Here is an 18,544-nt window from a genome sequence, read left to right on the forward strand (position 1 = left end):
TACCTTTTCCTTTATTTAAATAAAAATTAACCTTTGATTGTTAAAAAAGATTCTTTATGAAACCAAACCAAAGCAATCCATGGTCTCCAGGGCTGTGCCTGTGTCGTGCTCTGTAAAGGTGTCCTAGTGCTGTCTGAAGGTACCCCAGTGAATCCAGAGGAGATCTCCAAGAAGTTCTTCAGCCATCTGGACCGTGACTTTATCTTTGTGCTGGTGTGGGGAAGTTGCTTACAGGACATGCTGTAGTTGGTTGTCCCTACACTGTACTGTGCAGGGGGTAGCAGATACATCCACGAGCTAGCTATGTTTCATCTAGTTTCCAAATCTGTAAGATTGCTCATGTGTGCTCCCAAGAGTGGAGGCTTGCTAATAGTTACGGAGAAGAGACAGTCTAAGCATCCAGGAAGCGGACTCTGCGGAGACATGATTTGGCAGGGGTTTCATCCTCTGGACTGGCTCGGGCCTCCGTCGCTCTGAGTGTGCTCTCGCAGTCGGCGCAGAACTGGGCACGTCCCTTTTGGGGATCCGTGCCTCCCAGGAATGGGACCTGAGCCAGTACTTGCAATGCTCAGTCCTGAAATAATTAACAGGAGAAACTGTATAACAGGGTGTGTTACCATCTTGTCCATCTGAGCTAGAAATTAAAAGCAGAGCTATCAGAGGAGAGGAGGACACCAGCTCGGTTGTCTGCAGTGCTCTCTCCTGCCGGCTGCAGAGCAGGACGGGCACAGGACTAACAGCAGCCACAGACAGTTTGGCCATAGTGGTTTGTGTAATGGCTTACGGCCAAATATACCCTGGATCATGCTCATTTCTGTGCAGGAGGTTGTCCTAGGCAAGACAAGCGTCCTGTCAGAGGAATATCCCGCTACAGCTGCCCTCTCTTCCCGCAGGCGCACTGTGTCGGTGAGGGGAGACAAGCAAACCTTTAGGCAGGGCTTTAAGGTGACACTTTTGAAAGTACCTGAAGGCTGTAGTAATACTAACTTCACTGAAAGTCAATTAAAAGTCAGTGAGATTTGGGGTCTTAAATCTTTTCAGTGCTTTTCTTACAAGTTACCATCAGTAGATGAAAATCTCATCTATTGGCTGTGCTTCCATTGCACCATCCATCTGAGGATCTCTAATCAAAGCTGTAAATATCTATACAACTGTAATACCTTATGAATTCTCTACATTGACTTGAGTTTTGGGATGTTTACTGTATGAGTATATTGATTTAGGTTAATAGGAAAAATAACCCAGTCAGTAATAAAAGCTAATGGTAAACCACTGTTCCAGGAACGCAGTTTGGGCGGGTGAGAGGCAGTGCGAGGACGGAAGGATGCTGCAGGCAAAAGCCAGCAGGTCAGGGTGAGGGGCTTGCGTGGCCAGTCCTTCCCTCAGCACGGCGAGGGAAAGTCCAAGGGAGACGTGCCTAGGGGAGAGCAGGGTCTCCTCAGGAGCTTGTGAATGACTCAGCTGTAGCCAGGTTGCCATCGGGTGACACAGGATACACGTATCCACTCTTTGTCTGGCTGTTCGGTAAGAACTTGGCTTTATGAGGACTGTTGTTATCGCTGTCACAAGCCTCTGACAGAATTCCGTCAGAGTCCTCGCAGTTTGTTAGGTAAACAGAGTTCATGCTCAGGGTGCTGCTTCTCAGGGCTGCCTCTCACGGTGGGAGCAGCTGCAGGATTGCGCCCTGGGAAAGAGGGAAGCGTGACGCCTCACACCCGAGGAGCGTGCAAAGGTATCCCTCACGGCAGCACGCTCCACCTGTATCCCACGCGCATGGAGGAAAACATCCGTAGGTTATCTCATCCAGCAGCTGGTATGGTTCTGTATCATTTTGCCTGAAGCCATTCTGTAGACTGCAGGGAAAAGTATTAGTGATCTACAGGAAAAGCCGGGCTGCCTGACGTGGATGTAATGTTAAGCTTAGCCACAAGACTGGGAGCGGTAGAATTTGTAACCAGAGTATGTTTTTTTCTGGTCAAACTCCTTGGGATATTAACTCACATTGTTCTAACTCAGTCTCTTGTCCTTGTGCTTTATGGAGCAAAAGAGCTTTTTTTTTCCCTGTTAATTTCCTGAAGCGCAGTGTATTGCTTTCTTGTTTTAAATAAAGCTCCTGCTCTATTTTTGAATAACATAATGAGTGAAAAATGACTTTATCCATCCTGGTGGCAGGACAGCAATTTGTTACGCTGCCAGCTGGAGGACCTGGATCAGAAACAAATTTGGGTTCCCAGGCTCCCCGCCAGAAGAGCTGAGACATATTTTCGAGGTGATGTACTTGGACTCCAGGGGGAGATTGTTGACTGAGCTGAGCTGCTTTTAAAACCGTCCTGCCAGCTGAGCCGCAAAACACTGCTGGGCTTTGCCTCAAAATGGACAGGTCTCCTGCCCTGCACTGGGCGTGGTGGTTAGGAATTGCTCCCAGGAGCTGGAAGTGCAGGTGAAGAATTCAGGATACTTTGAGCGGAAATCAAGTTCCTGCATGTATGTTCACTCTTATTTATCAGTTATTATCATTATTGCATTGATCCAAGCACAAGGAGGTCATGTGTAATGATGAGTGCAGGTTGTTGGAGGGGAGGTTGCCCTTTTCACATGAGGCCAGAGCTGAAACTTGAGTACGAGACGATGCAAGGCCATTGCTTCCCATATCACCACCCTGAACTTGACCTAGCCCCATGCCACTCTTTGAAAGTGCTCTCTGTGTCCCTTCCCCATAGCCCTTCCCACCACACTCCACGGTCCTTCCTTATCTCCCAGGCCATTCCACCTTGCCCGTGCTACGGTCTTAGGCAGGTGCCGGGTGTAAGCTGGAGGCTGCGACTTGCACTGGAGCACCCCTGAGAAGTTTGGTAACTCTGAAGCTGCAGCTTTCTTAGAGGACTGAACCTGCACAGGGCCTGATCCGTTACAGCTTGTGCCTGTAATGGATCTTGAGGCAGCGTCTTCCAGCTGCTGTTCTCTCCATGGATAAAGATTATCGTCAGCTGGAATGATCTGCTTCCACATTTTGTATGGACATATTAAGTGCTTGGAAAAGCTCCAGGTACTTCGAATGAGGCTATAAAGGGAAAACTACAGAGTGAGACTACAAGGCAAAGCATATTGTTAGGACTGGTTTATTGAGAAAGAACACCCTTTCCTCCTGTCTGGGTAGACACAATACTGGTAAGTATGACTGTATGATTAGATGGTCATTGATACGTATGTTTATGTGTTATGTTTTATTATGTATACCTGTAGTTACTTCAAAGAATGAAATACAGAATTAAGTCTATTAGAAGCACTGTCTCAGCAGTAGCAAGGCACTACAAAACCAACAGAGGTCTGCAAATACGAGTCACGTGTCCTAGATATACAATAATTATCATAATACAAGAAATAGGGGTTTCAAGTAAAGCTATCAGGTGGCAGGTTTAAAGCAAAGGAAGAACTTTTTTCACACAGTCAGTAGTTCAATGTGGAACTCCTTGCTGCAGGCTGTTGTTGATGCTGAAGCTTACATGAACCTTTTCTAGACAACTTGATAGAATAAAAAGTATCTTTGGGTTTATAGCATGCCACAGCATCTGATCGCATCTTTAGGTGAAGCTTTTAAGCAGCAGGTCTGTGAAAGTACAGGAGAACACTGCAGAGGATCACTGTGTATTTCTTGCTCTTCCTCAGGATGTGGCTGGAATGAGGACGTGGGTGAGAGGAGCTTTGGTCTGACCAGCTTCTTCAACTCTTACCATAAAGGTTAAATGGAGTTATGTGGCAGGGACGTAAAGGGCGAAATAAAGGTAGAGCATTGGATGCTGATTTAGTTAGCACTGGTGTAAATCCAAGAGTGAAATCAAATAGCGCACGAGAGCCACAGTGCACTGGGGCCCCTGAGAGCAGCTTCAGCCCACCTCCCTAAGGGCTCTGCAGGCACCGGTGTCGCACTTCCCACTCAGTAAGGCAAGCACAGGCATAAATTTCCATCTGGCCACTTTCAAGATCTTATTCCATCTGCCTGACCTATGAAAGAAGAAACCCTGATCAAGTAGAACCTGTTAACTTGAGAAAGGACCCCCTCTGGGAACTCGACAACTAAAATCCCAGTCTTGAAGAGACTTGAGCACGTACGTGCCTGCACACGCCCCCTCCCTGCACAAGTGTTTGCTCGCTCACAGAGATCAGGGGCTTGACAGGGGCTGTTCTGCAAGTCCGGCGGGGTTTGTAGATGCTGCGTCACAGTGTACATGTGCATTAGGAGAGACATAAAAAAAATCCAGTGAAAGTACGCAGTCCTCCAAATCCAGTGGTGCGCACCTAAGTGGTCAAATTAGCCTTCTTGTCCTGTTCCCCTGTTGTCTCTTGAACTTGGCTGATAAGAATTTTGATGCAGAGATAGTTCCTCTTCCTTTGCTTGCTCAGTACCTTGCGCCGCAGGATCTTGGTCTGTAGCTAGGGACCACATGCCAGGATTACTTTGCCAGAGCAGCTGTGTGCCAGGGGCCCCTTCCCATGCTGCATTTGCGGGGAATCTCCAGACAGAGAGCATCTTTAGGCCCAGTTGCAGTCCCACACTTTACACGTGAGTGCAGCGCATCCCTGGCTCCCTAAATCTAGCGGGTGTGTATGAGAGTCCAGAGCCAGCCATGGCTATGTACAAGGAGTGTGTCAGACCAGCACTGTGGCAGAGGAGCAAGTAATAAGTTATGGATGGCAGCGCTTGTTCAAGCCCATTTGCTTTGCCATCTCCACTATTGCAGGAGTTGTGACCACAGACAGAAATAAGTAAAAGTAAAGGTGATACATGTATTATTTTCTGGCCTCCTCTGGCTAGGGCTTATGGACTTTCTCACCTTGTGAGACTATAGCTACTGGAGTGTATAAATGTCAGCTTTCTTTGGATTGGGACCTGTGTGTGGTTGTAGATGAATAGAGAAGCCACAGCTTTTCCTTTGTGTTGAAAATAGATATTTTTTTTGCTTTGAGAAGATCTGAATTTGCTGTTTTCTGGTAAGAAGTACCCATACTGTATTGCAATGATCTGAGCAAAGCACAGAGGAGCCGAAACTTCCTGAGAGATGGATGCACGCTGGCATCTTGAGAGCCACGAGGTTATGTGGTTTGGAGAGCCAAGGGGGAGGAGGAGGAGTTGGAAAAGCAGTTTTCTAGTAGAGGTAACAGCTGTGCGTGGCTTTGGATTGGGCTGAGTTTGCCTTGGTTCCCAGTATGATCCAGCTGCCTTCACCTCAGCAGGATTCGCTGGCCCCAGAGCAGTGGTGAGGACAACCCGGTTAGCCGGTGCCTGCTGTGTGCCATACCTGTGGCATGGGAGTCTCAAGACCCCCAGGTGACCTCTCAGGTCAAAGCCATCCATGGCACCCTCAACCAGATTCGTGGCACTGTCCATTGAAGAGGCACGCTCACCCAGATTAGCAGCGCTTGACCAGCCAAGAGATTCGCTGTCAGTCGCAGCTAAGGGTTGGCTTTGTTCCACACAGTGAAAAGCTGTACTGTCAGTTTGTTTGCTCATCCTCCCCCGGATTTGGCATTCCTCTGATTTTGCAGCCAACTGTAGGTTGTTTTTATTTTGACCAAGTCATGCCTTGGGGCAAAACTGACATCACTGCTGGGCCTTCGTTAGGGAAATGAGGAGCAGGGTGTGGGGAGCCGGGGCTGGGGGAAGCACCTCCTCGGTTTCCCACCACTGAACTGGGAGGTGAACTCCGCTCGCCAGACAGGTTAGTGGGGTCCGGCATGTGTCGGGGTTTCAAAGCAGCCCTTTGCCAACACCCTTCAGCTATGAGAGGCTGAGGAATCTCGTCAGGTGGAGAGCTTTTGATAAGTCAAGACTTGCATGCTATGTAGTGTGGGCTGCTCCGTTGCTGTCTTGTGTTTGTCAGGGGATTTGGGGTTTTTTAAATAATTATTTTAAAGAGCAGTACTAACAGGGCAACAGGGTTTCTGTGTGTCTCTGGTAGATTCAGAATCGTGAATGTAAATCAATGCAGACTAATCACATGGCTGCCGGTAGGTGGTAAAGTCCTTTTCTTCAAGTAGTGCAGAAGTTCTTACTCTGCTTAGTTACAGCGTTTCCAGCTTGGAATACAGAGTGATTAATGAAAATTGGAGTGATTATTTCATTTGCAAACTTCCTTTGCTAGCCCCTTTTTGTTCTTGTGTTTAGATATCGCTATGATGCTGCCTTACGTCTTCCACACTTTACCTTGTGTTATGCCTTACACAGAGCCTGGACTTTAGCTGTGTAATTCCTGGCTTTCCCTTTTATCTAGTAGTTTCCGACCTTTGGAGTTGGGTTGTGTAACCCGAGGTGCGAGTAACGTTTTTCCACTGAGGATCAGACACGTGTCATATAAGACAGTGTCTTTCATGGCCCTTTGTAGTTGCTAGTTCAACATGCAATGAGTTACTAAAGTTAACTTGTAAATATTGTGAGCAATTTATCTTCCGAAGACAAGTACTGTCGCAGTGACAGTGCCCGCTCCAGCCACCCCAGCACCGCTAGCGTTGGGCTATAACCTGTCTTCACGCTAACAGGATAACAAAAGTATTCTTAGAAATGGGCTGGGCCTAAACATATCAGAAGCTTGTTTGGTCTGGCATCTAAAAAAATGAAAGCGTGTGTTTTAAAGTCCTCGGTTTTCATTTTGGCACAAATCATAGATGTTCACAGAAGTCTCAATAAGCCCAGGCTCTGGAGATAGGCTGCCTCTCACAAAACATGCATGTGCCATTGTCGTCTTACTTCTTTAGCTCTGGCCTTCATTTTGAGGTCAGACTTTAATTTCTGAAGAATGTAATTTAAAGCTATTTATAGCGCTTCGTGATTACCTGCAACTACTAATGAAAAGGACTTGGTAACAGAGAAATAAATACGTAGCAGCTGCAGCTGCTTGAACTCTACTAGAGGCAGTAAAAAAGGCCTGAGCATCCCAGCAAGTTTAACAAGGGGGGAGAAGCGAGCGAAGTGTCTGCACAAAGTTTTACAGGCAGAGGCCGACAACACAGGAGGCTCTGGATCCCTGTATTTAAAGTTTACTTTACCGTTTGTCTTGAGTGGGGTCGGTGTCGTAGTGAATAATTTATAGGCAGCATGAATGAGCTCATTAGTCACCTTTTCAGAGCTTAAGTGAGTTCTGCGGTTGTCATTACACGGGCCTGCTGTTCAGCGGCACGGCGAAGGGACAGCTGAGCGGCTGGCTCGTGGAGGACAGCGTCTCCTTCCAGCCCCGAAGCGCTCTTCCCTTCTACTGAACCTCCACTCTGCTGCCCAGTGCTGGTCCAGTAACCTGCAGGAGTTTCTCCAGTGATAGCTTTATTTTTTTTTTAATTATGTGATGTTTGGTTTGATGTTGTGTTGTTTTCATGTTGTATTTCTTTTTTCCATTATAGAAAAAAATACTGACAGTTATATGACAAGTGATGTGGAATAAGTAAAAGCCTTTACCTGTGTACAAGCAATAAAAGTGACTTTTCTCCTCAAACATGCTTCAAAATGTTGTTATAGCCATAGCATGATTTTGTCCTTGAAATGGTTGTGGAAGTGCTAAACTGTGCTGGAACTAGCTGAACCTTAGAAGGAGACATAACTATCAATGTCTACAGAACTGCAGATTTAAAGAAAAAAAATTCCTAAGATTATTTCCTAGTGCTTTGGCTGCCAAGGCCCACTCCATTGTTGTGGCATCCTTGTGAGAAACCTGTGGAATGAGAAATTTGCCTGCAAAAAATCTGTGAGGTGTCAGAGGTGCTGCACCTCCCAGATGACTGCAGCTGTTAACTGAAGGTACCTGGTGCCAAAAAGACTGGAGCAGTGCCGGAAGGCCCAATATAAATTAATGCCGCAGTGGATAAGTCAGCCCATAATCATAGCAAACTTTTGTCACCATGGAGAAGCCAAAAGCAGGGAAACCCACCTCACAGGACATGAATGTGGCAGCCCAGGGCTGGTTCTCGGCCATAGCTGGCAACAGAAGCTGCTGCTGGGATGCAGGTAATTTAGCTGTGCTTTTCTTCTCTCCCAGCTTTCCTCCTTCCTTCCCAAATCTCACTTACCTGCTCTGCCTGAGTGCAGAGGGGAGCACGGGACGGCACAGAAGTTTTGTGCTGATGCCCCTGACTCTTTTTAGTCCTCCCACTGCAATTTTTCATTGCTTTCCATTCCTTGCTCCCTGATGTGTTTGGTAGGCTGGTATGTAGTACTAACAACACACCAAGGACAGAAGTCCGCTTAATCATTTTATGACACTTTGCTCGTTTCCCAAAACCTGCGTCCTCTCAGCCTCCCTTTGCAGACACAACCATAGGTCAGCCGCGCTTGTGCTTCATCACTGCATCACCTCGTACGGGCTCTCGTAGCTGTCTCTGCCTTGCCGTAGTCTGGGAATCTGGACCCGCATCTCACGGGATTTCCTCCAGGAACAGCGTTCAAGAAATGTCCCGTAAAAGTAGTGCCGAGTGGTGAGGACAGCACCCTGAAATATCCTCTGCTGTGTCAAGAGCTCAAGCTGGGACTCGGTATGATTGTGGCTAAGAAATCCATTGGCTCAAGCAAATGGTCAGGGGAGAATAATTACCTACTGGCTTACAGCTCCAGTGACAGCCAGTTTTGTTCAGTGTCAGTTCCTGAGGCCCTCGGCTGATGAGATGTGAACACAAACTTCACTACCTGTGAGGTGCTGTTGGAGCTTCATTTTGCGTGTGTAGGTACACAAATAAAGGACAAACTCCTGAAGTCTTTGAGGAAAGGAACAGCTTGTATTCAGGAAAGCTGAGGCAGGACTTGAGATGTTGTCCAGAAAGAATTTTGTCTTAGTTTTAGAAATTCAATTTGGCAATACAATGTGGGAACTTTATAAAAAAGAACTTAGTTCTCCATTATAGTTTTTCCCCAAACTTGTGATCTTTACTTCTGTGCAGTGTTGGCTGCTGCTTTTCCTCCACCTTGTTTTTAAGAATAAAAATACTGTTGATTTCTGGTTCTGCTGATTACTTGTGAGTTGGACTTCAGCTGCCAAATGGTGAATACTAATGTTGAGATAACTCCAGGCCACATTTGGTGGCATGACACCTGTACGACAGATAGAGTCAAGGCACCAAACCCCAGAAAACAGTTCTTTCTTTTTTCAGCTCTTCAAATGCTGCAACAGTACCAGAACTGCTGGCTTGCATTGCAATTATTGTTCCAGCTGTGTGAGGCTAGGTGTGTGATTTCAGACCAGTATCTCCATTATAGCAAAAGACTCCAGTAAAGATATGTTTATCCCAGCAACTTTTTGCTTCCCACTGGCTGGGCTACTAAAATAAACTGCACTGGCAGAAGCTTCCCTTTCCCAGCGTAAGCGAGGTTTGTGCTTGGGGGGCCAGTATGTTGGTGCAACTGCACTGGGAAAGCATCTCTCATATGGAGCTGTTTTAATAAATGTATGTAGGACAAACTAGCATGCATGATACTCTCCTCCCACCGCACTCATGTACAGAAACACACTTGCTGGTAGCTTGTCAGCTGTATGTAATTTTAGCGCTAAGTATACTCATTTTCTTAGAAGCTGCAAGCAAGTGTTACTACAATAACGTAAATGTGCATACATTATTTTATAAAGGAACTATTTAATAAAAACTCTGGATTTTATTGTAAGAAATTCATTGTATTTTAGCCTATGAAACAGAAATGATGTAGATACTTTTATCTGCTCGCACTTCGGACAAAGCTTCATATCAGTGCTCCCTTTCTCCCCGATTCAGCTCTGCTTCTGTTGGGTTTCACCAGCTGGGGCAAACGAGAACTTGAAGAATAATTAAATGAAAGGTTGGGAAAATGCTTTGTAAATCTGATTCCATGGTCTCAAGTGAATAAGCAAAAGACAGATCTCCTATCAGTAAGCTGGAGTAAGCTGGGCCTTCGTTGCGTGTACAGCTTACGTCTTGAGCTAGTGCTTGGGGTGGGAAAAGAACAGGGAGCACGTGCTTGTAAAAGGCATGGGGCAGGAAGGCAGGGCACGACTGCGACGGAGCAGCTGCGAGGCAAGAGCTGCTCTTTTTCACAGGCGCGAGGCACTGCTTGTCAGCCCGTTTGTTGCATTACTTCCGTGCGAGGCAGAGGCGCTGGCTGTTGGGGTGGGAATGCAGAAGCGGCTGTTTCTCTGCCCCAAAAGCAGGCATAGCGCAAGCAACAAAACCAGGCTGGTCTGCCATGGTTAAGAATAAAGAAGTGTTGATACTGCAGGTTCTGTATGAGGGACTGGAGAAGAATGCTGGGAACGGGAGTTGTGTAAGAGGAAATGAGCAAACATGCTGTATTCACAATTTAGTTTTTATTAGTGCCCAAAAGTGTTCAATGTGCTTCTGCTCTGTACAACATTAAATCCATCGCCTCAGAGAAAACAGAAATTTAGAAACACAAGGCTGATGGAGGACACCAGTCATTCTGCATGGAGGAAGAATGGGAACAAAACTAGACGGCCAGTGTACGGTGACAGAGCCTGAGATGTGTCCCACTCTGAGGGTCTGATCGCTGATCACAAGGAGCAAGGATCTTGAAAGGTACCTTGCACTTCAAGACCCTTTCAGAATTGGGAGGGTTTTGGGTACAGCTGCATATCAAATTATAAATCCTCATAAGCAAGCTTAGTTAGCAAACTTGCCGCAGACCATCAGGGAAGAAATTTGACTCTGATGTAGTGTCATGGTTTAACCCCAGCCAGCACCTAGGCACCATGCAGCCGCTCATTCACTCCCATCCAGTGGAATGGGGAGGAGAATTGGGGAAAAAAAAGTAAAATTTGTGGGTTGAGATAAAGATAGTTTAATAGGACAGCAAAGGAAGAGAAAATAATAGTAATAACAACAATAACAATAACAGGATATACAAAACAAGTGATGCACAGTGGAATTGCTCACCACCCACTGACCGATGCCCAGCCAGTCCCTGAGCAGCAATTCCCTCCAGCCAACTCCCCCAGTTTATATGTTGAGCATGACGTTGTTACAGTGTAGAATATCCCTTTGGCCATTTTGGGTCAGCTGTCCTGGCTGTGCCCCCTCCCAGCTTCTTGTGGACCTTCAGCCTTCTTGCTGTCAGGGCATGAGAAGCTGAAATGTCCTTGACTTAATGTGAGCACTGCTTAGCAACAACTAAAACATCAGTGTGTTATCAGCGTTATTCTCATCCTAAATCCAAAACACAGCAATATACCAGCTACTAGGAAGAAAATTAACTCTATCCCAGCCAAAACCAAGACATGTAGAGAGAATAAATATTGATAAGCATGCCAGTCAATGAGGACATTATAATTGGAGATCAGGTTAGGAATGGGGGCTTGAAGGTGAGGATAAGAAATGCAGATCTGCTGAATGGTGAGACTGGTGAGGTCAGAGGGCAGAAAGTAGAAATATTTAGCAAGGTCATGTGGCATGGTCATAATACTAGCAAAGGAAGATGTTCTCAGTAGAGATGGAGATGGGGAGGGGGGAAGATGAGCTTTGGAGGGCTGATAAAGAGCCCGTGACCCTTGCTGTGCTCGTTTTGCAACTACGGCTTGTGGGAGGTTATCAGGGATTCCAATCTAGAGGAGGATAAGAGATAAAGGAGTATAGGGAGATGACTGGAAATCCTCATTAAATAAGATGCTGCAACATCTGCACTTGGTATTCTGGAATCTGAGTGGAAAGATTAGACTGTTGTGTATTAGCCCACAGGGCTAAAGTGCAGCTCTGCACTGTTGGTACTTCTAATCGGCCTCCGGTGCGGCAAGTACTTTGGTCTGGATGTATAAACAGTTTTCATCTGTCACTGTTACAAATCTTTGCTAAATGAGTTAGTATTATTTCTGTCTTAGAAATGGGGAAATTGACACTTAATAAATTTGGTGGCTTGCCTGAGATTACAGAGTTACCTGATGGCCATACCCTGGATGTTCTGATGCTGCTGTAGTCTCTAAGCAGCAGTTAATGATCTTTCAGTGGTATCGTGCAAGACTATTCACCTTTCTTAAATGAGTTCTATTAAGCATTCCAGCAGAGTTGGAAGAAGCTGGGGGTCAGTTTTCCCAAGAGGCAAGGTATCAGTGTTTACCTTGCTGCTGGTGTTTCACTGTTCTGCACGTCAGCAGCCCCAGTTGCTGCTGAGCTCAGGGGTGAGCAGGAGGCAGTGGGAGCCTGCCCTGCGCTGCTGCCCCTCGCGGGGTACCTCAGCGGGGAGCCCCGTGCCAGCTCTCCAAGCCGGTGGGCAGTCTGTCCCCCTGCTCTCCTAAACTTCTGCGTCAGCTGCTGCTGGCCCCTGCGCTTGATCATGCTGGCTTTTCTGGCTACACGGCAAATGTCTCGCAGTTGCCCTTCGCTGTAATCTTTAGTGTGCACTCTGGGGAAATTCCCACCCGCTGCAGAAAAGATACAACTCTGGAACTGATCTTATTCCACCAATATCGATGGGGAATTTTGCCACTAATTTTGAACAGAACTGAGCTGTGTACCTGAATAGGATGCATACATAATGTATTCAAGCTGTAATTATTCTTTGCGTACTACCCTGCATCTCACGAGGCTTCCCCCTTCTCATTAGCTGAAATACTTCTCATTAGCTGAATTCTTCTTGGTATTCTGTTCTAAGACACTTGACTTTTACAAGTGATGATAAATGTGATAGATCTCCTTGCTTGCTGATAGAGAGACGTGTTGATTCACTCAAACGTCTGAGGCATTTGGAGTAAATTCAGGTGGGTGGAGTTATGACTTGGTAATTTAGTTTGGGTTTGAAACCAAACGGCCATGAGATAAGAACTGAGTAAACCAATGGTCTGCTGACTACTGGAGTGTTTGGGCTGGTGGAGTCACAGGGCAGGGCTGGTTACCGGTGGGTCACAATGGTACTCTGCTGCCCGATAGGTATGCTTCCTGTTCTTCAATCCAGCTGCTGGCATGTCTTCTTGAAAATATGCAAGAATGTGAAATAGCACTTCACTGGGTAGGGGAGGGAAAGCTATCGGCAAGAGAAGGTCTTAGCGAGTTATGACAGGAATTTCTAGTTTGAGAGAATCAACGAAAGTCTTTTCAGCCCTGCAAACGAAGTAGTTGCCCCTCTCTTGACTAAAAATGTGAATTTTGCAAGTGTCAGACATTAAAAGAGGTAGCCCATGCCTTGGGAAATGACCAAGGACGGACACAGACATGCAGGAGGTTACAGTGGTGATCCTGCTTAAGCAGGGTAATACTGTTTGTGTGGGCCAGCACACAATTCCTGCAAAGTCTTGAGACAGCTGTCCTAACATTTCAAAGTAAAATGGCTAAAACGCTTTTCTTCTCGGCTTAGGAATAACTTCTGTGTCCAGGGCTGCATTGGAAAGGATCTACCAAGATACCCGTCCTTCTAACTCGTATTATGTTGTTTATACGTTTCTGCAGCAGACCTTTTCTATATTGAAAGGAAAATTAATTTTGAAGTATGCCGAATCTGCAAGCCTTGTTTACTCAGAGTGGAAAATCCTTGATTTTTGTGGATCAGCTACAAAACAATTTCATGTGCTTGTTTCGCAGGTGGGCAGCCATACCTTAACTCTGTGCTGCCGGTCACCGAAGCTGCTTGAGACCAAGCGCGTTGCATGTGGGAGACTGTATGTTTAACTGGTGCTGGCTGCACTGGGCAACCTCTTTTCTGTTTTTAAATCAAGTTAGTTCTCTTAACTGATGGTAAGGGTTTTTTTACTCAAGTTCATACTAGTTATGTCAAGGTATGGGGTAGCAGGGGAGAAAATGCACCGTTCTTCCTAATTAAATCAGGCCTTATTTTAAAGCAAATTTCCTTAGACTAAAGAAATAAACTGGATTTCTTTTTTTTTTTTTCCCCTCGGCAGTTATTGCAGATTTGTGCAACAGGGTTCTGTAGGGCACAATGTGAGAACAGAGCCCATAGTTTCATGACAGAGCGAGCCAGCAGCAGAGACCCCCTGCAGCACCCTCCGGCCCTGCGCGCCGCTGTGGGAGCTGGCCCCCGCAGGCACCCGCAGGACCGGTGGTCTGGAGTGGCCGCCGCGGAGGCCGGGTGCCGCCGGGGGGCTTGCAACGTTTGCCCCCCCGCCTCGGGGAGGATGGAACTGCCTGGGGGGAGCGGGGCGTTTCGGCGTTGAAGAGGTCTCCCCTGCTCCCCTCGAGGCGGAGGGAGAGGCACGGCCCCGGAGCGTTGGTCTTTGCACCTCTGGTGCCCGCGGTGATGCCTTCGGCGGCGGCCGTGTGAGTTCACCGCAGTTCAGGCGGGGTGGGTTCGGACGGGCCTCCCCTCTCGGCGCGGGCAGGGGCAGCGACTCGCACAAGCGGGCGGACCGGCAGCGCTGTCAGTTCTCCCCGGCCGCTTCCCGCCTCACCCGCCCGCCCCCGGCGAACGCCGCCCGCCTCGGAGGCGACCGCGCGCCGCGCCGGGCCGGGCCGGGCCGAGTCTGGCGGGCCTGCGGGGGCGGCGTGGGGCCGGGTCCCCGCGGCCTGCCGTGAGGCGAGGCGAGGCGCGCCGCCGCCCTCCCCCACCGCCGGCGGCCGTCCCTCCCTTCCGCGGCTTCTCCCGTCTCGGCTGGCCCAGCCCACGTTTTCCCTCTCTCCCCTCCCTCCCTGGTCATGTGTCGCCTTTTTTTGTTTGCAGTGGAAACAATTTCTCGCTCTTCGGCTCGCACCGAGGCGGACCGCTGCCCGTCGGGAGCGCGGGGCGGGCGGGGGGGCGGGCGGCGGCCGGGCCCCATGCTGGCGGCGGCGCCCGCGGCGCCGGGATCCCCGCGGGGCTCGGGCTGAGGCGGGGGGCGCGCGATGCCGGGCTCCGTCAGATGAAAGTTTGCGTCGCAGCCATGAAGGGACCGCGGTGAAACCACCGCCCCCCCCCAGGTGAGGAGTTGTTGTTGTTGTTGTTGGCGGGGATTGCGCAAGGCGCTGACGGGCGGCGCGGTCCCGCCCGGCCCGGCTGGGCTGAGCTCGCCCCGGAGCGGCGCGGCGCGGCCCGGCCCGCCTCCGCGCCACAACTTGGCCAGGAGTTGGTGCGCGGCCGCGGCGCGCGCGCCGCCGTGTCCCCCGCCGAGCCCAGCCGGCCGAGCCGCGGAGCCGCCTCCGGTTCGAGGTGGTCCCGCCGGGGGCTGCTCGGACGAGGACTTTTTGACTACGCGCACACGCGCGCAGGCAGACACATATCTGTACAAAAGAGGGCTAAGGGGGCGCCGCTGGGGGCGCGGGGGCGCGCAGCGGGGCGGGCGCGGGGAGAAGTTGCTTTCCCGGCGCGGCGGGGCCGGCGCGGGCCGGTGACATCTGGCCGGCATTGGAGGTATGCGCGCCGCCGGCCGCCCTCGCTCGCCCGGCCGGAGCAGTCCCAGTCTCCTAGCAACGCCATTGATTGGCTGCGGCGATGGCCAATGGGCGCCCGCCCCCCCGCCTTCCCCCCTACCCCCCCGTGCGGCAAGTACGGTGGGAGCCCTGCGCGGGGGGGTCGCCCCGGTGCGCCCACCCCCCACCCCGGTCTCTCCCCCTCCTCCCGCCCCCGCCGTGCCGCGGGTGAGGCGGGCGGTGGCGCCCGGCGCGGGCGGGCGGGGAGGCCCCCTCGGGCGAGCGGCGGTGTGGGTACCCGGTGGAGCACCCGCAATTGGCAGCGGATTAAAAATGTTCGCCCAACATTTCATGGCTCTCATGTGACCGGCGCTCCTTTGTCTGGCGGCGGGGCGCTGCGGCGGCCGCCACGGGCCTCGTTCACCGCCCCCCCCTTCCACCCCGCGGGCGCAGCCACGGCCGAGCCCCGCGGCCGGGGGGCCGGCCCCGGGCACCCCTCGCGTCCGCGGCGGCCCCGCCGGGAAGCGCTCTCCGGCCGGGCTCCGCCGGGCCTCGCTGCGGGCGCCGGTAGCCGGCCCGAGGGGGCCGCCCGGTGGCTCCGGCACCCGTGAAGAACGCTGCCCGGAGAGGGGGAAAAAGAAAGGGAAAAGAAAAAAAAAAATAAAGGGGGATGGTATGATACGGCCCTTTGGGAGGATACTGGCAAATAAGCAAATTAAACAGAAAGAGAGCAGCGTGTTGTCATAGCAACAGTGCAATTAAGTTACTTTACTGTCAGCCATCATATAATTTTCCTGTTTAGAAGCTCATGGGACGTAACTTCCATTTGGAGTCAAAAGTTGAGTGTGCTGCGGTGTAGGTAGGCGATGCCGGTGCCCCTGGATGCCGGCGATGCTGGTGTTTACCTTCTGGCCGTGCTGGACGCTGTTTTGAAAGCTAGGAAGTAGGACCTACGTAAGTTTGGCCTCTCGGTGTTTATATCTGCCTCGGTACTTTTTCCTCTTCCAGATACTTGTGTAAAACCACACGTGTTCGCCGAGCTTGTTGGGTGGTGGTGTGTGTTAACGGGCTGCTGTGCATAAAAGTTCTGTATGTTTCTTTTTTTGCTAATGGCTGCTTTGGTGTAAAGTGTTTATAGAAAGAAGGAACTTTTCTTTTTTGCCCCTTTGTAACAGCTAAAATACAGATAGTCTACTCTTTCCCTTTTCCAGAATGGCTGTGTTGCTCTTTTTTCCTTGTAGGTACATGGTTCATTCTGTTGTTACCTGTAGTGTTTTTGCCCTTCGTTTAAGGTATAGACTGTGTGACTGCGTTACTTCAGGAAACCGCTGAGGATATGTTTTAGATACAGGCAGTCATTTTGCTCTTGTTCAGCATTTGTACAGGAAGTTTCATCATTTTAAAATCTGTTATTAACTCTTTCTAATTTTTATTTCACTGCTGTTCACATCTGCAGGCCTAGATCCTGGCAGTTTTGCTGTATGGAGAAGCTAAGGGAGCCAGTCTCTTGCTTCTGAAGTAGAATTGTTGGGCTCATGTCTGCTACTTTTGAGTTGAGCAGGCGCCCAGCTTCTGAAGGGCTCAAGTTTTTCCAAGTGTTACCGCTCGCAGGTCCTCCTGGGGCCTGCTGGCAGCTCATCCCACCTCTCCTGGGCCACTGTTGAGCATCACAGCAGTCTTCCTGGCTCTGTTTTCTACCATGTTTGAAATACGGTTCAGCTTATGTTAAAATCTTCTCTGTTTACATACATTTTTAAAGTGTTCTATTCCTCTGGCGCTTGTTTCCCAGTGTCTTGGCCCTCATCCCAAAACTACCGTGCGTTGCTTTCCCTCCTCCCTTCTCCCACCCTTGCTGGTTTTGAAGTTCTGCTGTCATTTCTGAGTTTTGTTGCAACTGCGACTGTAGTCAGATTGGATGCTTGTCTGCCTTAACCTTTAGCCAGAGTGACTTTAATCATGATGCTGTTGTGTTGTCCTCAAAAGTGAAACAGCTGAACTTAATCTGAAGCAACTGGCCTTAAGCCTTTCTTTTTTTTTTTTCCCTTTTTTTTTTTTTTCAGTCTACATGCTTATTAAAGTGATACAATCGGAGTATTCAATGATTTGATGCACATATTCCTCATTAAAGGGACATGTCTTTAGGATTTCCTGTGTGGGGCTTTGCGTACGTGCGGAACTGAGGTGTATTGGGATTATCGTTTTACTCCATTGACTGAAATTTCTTCCCTTGTCTTGACTTTAGTTTATTTTACTCAGTGGTTGTGTATGAGCATTTATGTGAGTCTGTCGTTTTTAATATAGGTGGCAAAAGGCCGAGTGACCAGTTAAGGGAAAAGCTGTCAAATGTTATGTGGTATCTTTTTGTGAGCTAACTTTTCTCTCTGTTTCTTTCTTCCCTTGCTTTGGATTCGCTGTCCCAGGAGTTGCTGTCTAAATGGGTCCAGTCATGCCTCCCAGTAAGAAGCCAGAGGGCTCAGGAATTAGCGTTCCCAGCGGACTGAGCCAACGTTACCAAGATAGCGATTTATCAAAGGCACTTCACGATGACGAGGACCTAGATTTCTCTTTGCCTGCCATCAGATTAGATAAAGGGGCCATGGAAGATGAAGAACTAACTAATTTGAACTGGTTACATGAGAGCAAGAACTTGCTGAAAAGCTTTGGAGACTCGGTGTTAAGGAGCGTTAGCCCTGTTCAGGACCTCGGTGATGACACGCCACCATCTCCTGCCCACTCTGACATGCCCTATGATGCCAAGCAGAACCCCAACTGCAAACCTCCTTATTCCTTTAGCTGCCTCATATTTATGGCCATTGAGGACTCGCCAACCAAAAGACTGCCCGTAAAGGATATATACAACTGGATCTTGGAACACTTTCCATATTTTGCAAACGCACCCACTGGATGGAAAAATTCTGTGAGACATAATCTATCCTTGAATAAGTGTTTTAAGAAAGTGGACAAAGACAGAAGTCAGGTAAGTTTGGAACTATGGAAACCTGTCTGACTCTGAAAATATTCACCAGCTAATCCCAGAACGTGTCCGTAACAGTGAAATGCAGAATATGCAACACTGTCCCTGGTAAAGTAGTTCGTTAAGTTCAGAGAGCCACCATTTCTTTAGCATGGCTCATTCTGATTTTGTTAAATTCATTGTCTAGACATCTGTAAGAAAGTACTTGGTGTGTGTGTTTTTTCTTTTCCCCCCAGCTGGTGTCTTCATGCATAGTGGTTAAATATTGTTTTTAGTTATCATGCT

General features: G+C 49.0%; 1 protein-coding gene across 13 annotated transcripts in view; it reads left to right on the top strand.

Moving 5' to 3' along the window:
• Nucleotides 1–18,544, top strand: part of FOXN3 (forkhead box N3) — a 212,508-nt gene that overhangs the window by 57,734 nt on the left and 136,230 nt on the right. For 12 of the 13 annotated variants that reach the window (XM_086750096.1, XM_086750091.1, XM_086750103.1 and 9 more), the window contains one exon: nucleotides 17,706–18,262. In XM_086750096.1, coding sequence (XP_086606222.1) covers nucleotides 17,720–18,262 — 543 coding nt within the window. In that variant the 5' untranslated portion in view covers nucleotides 17,706–17,719. Of the gene's footprint in view, nucleotides 1–14,707; nucleotides 14,857–17,705; nucleotides 18,263–18,544 lie in introns of those variants that run through there. The other variant, XM_086750101.1, reaches the window with a different exon arrangement.

The sequence above is a fragment of the Chlamydotis macqueenii genome, chromosome 5 (assembly GCF_036417535.1).
Source record: "Chlamydotis macqueenii isolate bChlMac1 chromosome 5, bChlMac1.mat, whole genome shotgun sequence".
NCBI lineage: Eukaryota > Metazoa > Chordata > Aves > Otidiformes > Otididae > Chlamydotis > Chlamydotis macqueenii.